The 3,708-nt window shown below is 45.7% G+C and overlaps 1 protein-coding gene across 1 annotated transcript; it reads right to left on the bottom strand.

The window, feature by feature from the left end:
• Positions 1-883: 883 nt before the first annotated feature.
• On the bottom strand, positions 884-3,175 carry LOC145601357 (uncharacterized). The gene is made up of 6 exons (XM_081657397.1): positions 2,347-3,175; positions 2,141-2,273; positions 1,748-2,068; positions 1,535-1,672; positions 1,352-1,462; positions 884-1,280 (listed from the first exon to the last, which is right to left on the bottom strand). Exons 2-5 carry the CDS (start codon positions 2,174-2,176, stop codon positions 1,355-1,357), a joined length of 603 nt encoding a protein of 200 aa, XP_081513523.1. The 5' UTR covers positions 2,177-2,273; positions 2,347-3,175; the 3' UTR covers positions 884-1,280; positions 1,352-1,354.
• Between the last annotated feature and the right edge of the window lie 533 nt (positions 3,176-3,708).

Below are 3,708 nucleotides of genomic sequence, written 5' to 3'. Positions count from 1 at the left end.
TCTAGGGCGGTATGAATAAAATCTGAATCAAGATCTACCCCTTTAATACCATAAATACCCCCCAAGTGAAAAACATCTAATTCTTTTCTCTCTTTGGCGTTAAGTGACTGACACCATTCATGGGTGTAGTTGGTAAAACTTTTGGAGACTAAAGACATGATTTTATTTTTCTAAAAGTTAAGAAATATTTTATCTGCTGAAATTATGAAGAGAATCAGCTGGCAGGGGGCTATTTATGCATAAAATCGGAGTAGTTTTAATCTACGAAGGATTCGGAGTTAGCGCTCATTAGCGCCAGACGCCAATATTGGCGCCTGACGCCAGAGCCTGGCGCCAAACGCTAAGTGTAGCGCCTGGCGCTACACCAAAACGCGTGACGCCAGCTGGCGCTAATATGTCTCAGCGTACGCGCTTTCTAAAGACCGGGTTTTTAATCTGATTCAAGTCTGCTAAATGACTTTACGGTTTCCTTATCTTTTTGCTAAAATATTCAATTTTCCTCTCTTTTAATTAATATAGTTATTATATTAATTATATTATTTTTCTGATTTTATTTGGACAAACTTCCAAGTTTTCATAAATCCAATATTTTATTTGACTTTTATTTTTCATTTTTTCTTTTTTGGGGGAGAAAGTCGGATATCCTCCATCAACAATAATAAAAAGGGCGGAATTTTTGCGCAAAATTATTTTTTCACATTTTCCTTGCACACAAAAACACGCACATAATAATTAAAAAATGAAAACATGATAAATAAGAAATAAACTCATAATAGTATGTATATACAAAACATGTCTAATAATGAGTCTAATGAAAGTCAAAGTTCTATACAAAATCAAAACAAAATAATGTAAAGCACAGGAACAAACTACGGCGCCGGGGGACGTAAACCCATCATCTCATAAAACTCCGCCGTAGGAGGAGTAACCGCTCCACCAGCTCCAGCACCAGCTCCGGTTTCCTCGGGAGGAGGAAAACTCAACACAGGACCCGTCCACCCAAGATCAACCTGAGGCTGAGGCTGCGGAGGCTGCTGCGATGACGAGCCAACCTCGTACATCCCACCACCTCTAATAGCCGAGGTAGCCTCTCCCTGGCCTACCGGCGCAGCATGTGCACCCTCAGATGAAGAGCCTGAGCCCTCTACCGCCTCGGTACGAGCAGCCTCAAAACGACCGTCCCTACCTCCCGAAGCAGTGCGGCGACGTCTCGAGCTAGATCTCGCCGGATCTCTCCGCACCTCAGGTCTCGTGCGGGTACGAGAAGGAATGGGCTGACCCTGCAAAAGAAATTAAAATCAGAAACAGGCAAAATAGAAGCGGTAATGCAAAACAAAAGAAGGGAAATTACCTCCTAAACAGCGTCGTCTCGACGGCAGGTAGCCACATTCCTCATCTGAACGAGTTGGCTCCGGAAGGCATCTATGCATCGTGCCATCGCCGAAACCACCTCGCGTGAGAACTGTCAAAGAAATAAAGTCAGTAAACTTACATAACATATATGGACAAAAAGTTGCAAAATAAACAAGCTTACCCGAGTCTGGTGGCGAGGAATCAACCGCTCCACAAAGCGCTCGTCCTTAGGAGCCGGAGGAATCATCTCCTCAATCGGCCCATATGTCCCCTGATAATGGATAGACATACGGGGTGGCACGAACTCAACAGCATCATCCTGACAAGGCAAAACAAAATTAGTAAAGCATTACTTGGGGGCTACTTAACGAAAGGTAAAAGCTGAAAATCGTACCGCCACATCCTCAGCAGGTACAGGAACTGGAACTAACAACGGCAGTAGCTCCTCCCCATAGAATCGCCCAAGGATCGTGTAAGATCGCCAAGGGGTACCAGCTCCCTCTAACATGCTCACCAACCTCGTGGCGTTAAACATGTGACACGGTGGAGGAGCAGGAACGACAAAGGTATCAGAGGAATGCTGAATAGCAACCCTCTCTCCAAGATACGCAGCCGCTCCATAAGTCCCCAAGAAATAGCGACGCTCAGCAGAATACTGCGCGGCTAACCCAGGGACTGCCAAGTCGACCCACGGTCGGTACAAAACCTCAGGCTCCTGCAAAAAGCGTCAATCAAGCAAGAATCTATCTAAGGCATCACAAAATATCAAATAAGGAGAGAATCATACCGAGATGATCCAATCTCGGACATAGGCAGTGGACATCCCCACACGGCGGCTGCCCCCATGAAGCGCTAACTAAAAGCCTGCGCGGTGACGGTCTCGCCTGCGCAGCTGAGGGGAAGTACTCGTAGAACCAGATCTATAAGAAACTAAAGTTATCAGCAAATGCTAACTAAAATGTAGAGCTATACTTTATAGGGAATGAAGTATACCTCTACGACCCTCCAAAAGCGGATACAGCGACATTCGCCCCGAAGGACCGATGTCGACACGAGTCGCGCAGCGCTCGGATAAAATCAGCATAGGCCAAGCTGGCCCAGTCATAAGTCCCAATCAGGTGTAGATCGCGGATGGCAGGAAAGTAGTAAAGCAGCGCCCTACTACCCTTGTCAGGAGAGAACGTCCCTGACAGCAAGATAAGTGCAAAGATGCGCACCCACTGCTCTCGGGTAGTCGCACCATCATCAAAAGCCGCTGCTAGAGTCGAGCGGCAAATCCCCCTAGCGCTGAATATCAATCGGTCCCAACAGCTCCTCGACCTCAGGAGAAAAGACATCGATCCCGCTGTTGAACGGCAGTGGCACGGAGCTAAACTCCAGTCCTGTGATGAGATTGAAGTCGGTAGGAGTGACCATCATCTCACCCCAGGGGAAGTGGAAAGTGTTGGAGGTGTCCCAAAAGAACTCCACCAGAGCACGAACTACATGGTGACCCCCACTAGAGGCAACCATTGCCTCGGAGGTCTCGAACAGCGCAGTAAGCCCGCAAGACTCCCATAGAAGTCTCGTCTGCTCGTCTCTGGCGATGTACATCTTGTACAAATCGCCCAAGCCGTCACACCCAGAACCATGACAGCGCGTCCTCCCAACTGTAATGCCCCGTCTTACCCTCTCAGAAATGTGATGGACGGGGGAAATGTACAAGGTCCGCTCATTCCACTCAGGGAGTAGGCCGAGCGAAGTGGACGGATCGGCATCGTCCTCTACGGGCTCGTGCTCCCGTCGAACGTCTCGGGACCGTGAACCCGAACCTCGCTGTCTAGCCATGCTACATTGTGCAGAATCATCATAAATTAAGGTTCTTTGGTATCTAAGGTTCGCCTAGCCGCATGATACTATGTTCGCAAAAAAACAGAGTACGTAGTACTAAAACAGAGCACAAATTCAAATTAAGCATAACGGCATTTTTCAAGAAATCAAACAATATCTTGCAATATTATAGTAATTATTGTCACAAATTGGACAAGAGTTGAAAACAAAAACATCAAGAACAAGCCACTTTGTTTTCCCGACCTAAAGAGGTCCAACAATGGTGATTTGTTCATTTCTTCACCAAATTGAGTTAAACAAGTCTCAAATTACTCCCAAGGAAATATATAAACATAATCAAGCAATTTAATGGCATAAAATTTGGTAAACAAAGAGAATTAAGCATTCTAAGTTTCGAATTTTCAAGAAATTCGAAAATAAACACATGCAAAATTCATCAAAACCGGTGTGAGTTTGGAGGAAACTTACATAGATCGGGAAAATAGATGGAATAAGCTTTGATTTGCAACAAATTTGAGCGAATTT

This window comes from Chenopodium album, chromosome 1 (assembly GCF_948465745.1).
Source record: "Chenopodium album chromosome 1, dcCheAlbu1.1, whole genome shotgun sequence".
NCBI lineage: Eukaryota > Viridiplantae > Streptophyta > Magnoliopsida > Caryophyllales > Amaranthaceae > Chenopodium > Chenopodium album.
The sequence above is the reverse complement of the archived record's forward strand: the minus strand, read 5'-3'. Positions and strand labels throughout refer to the sequence as shown.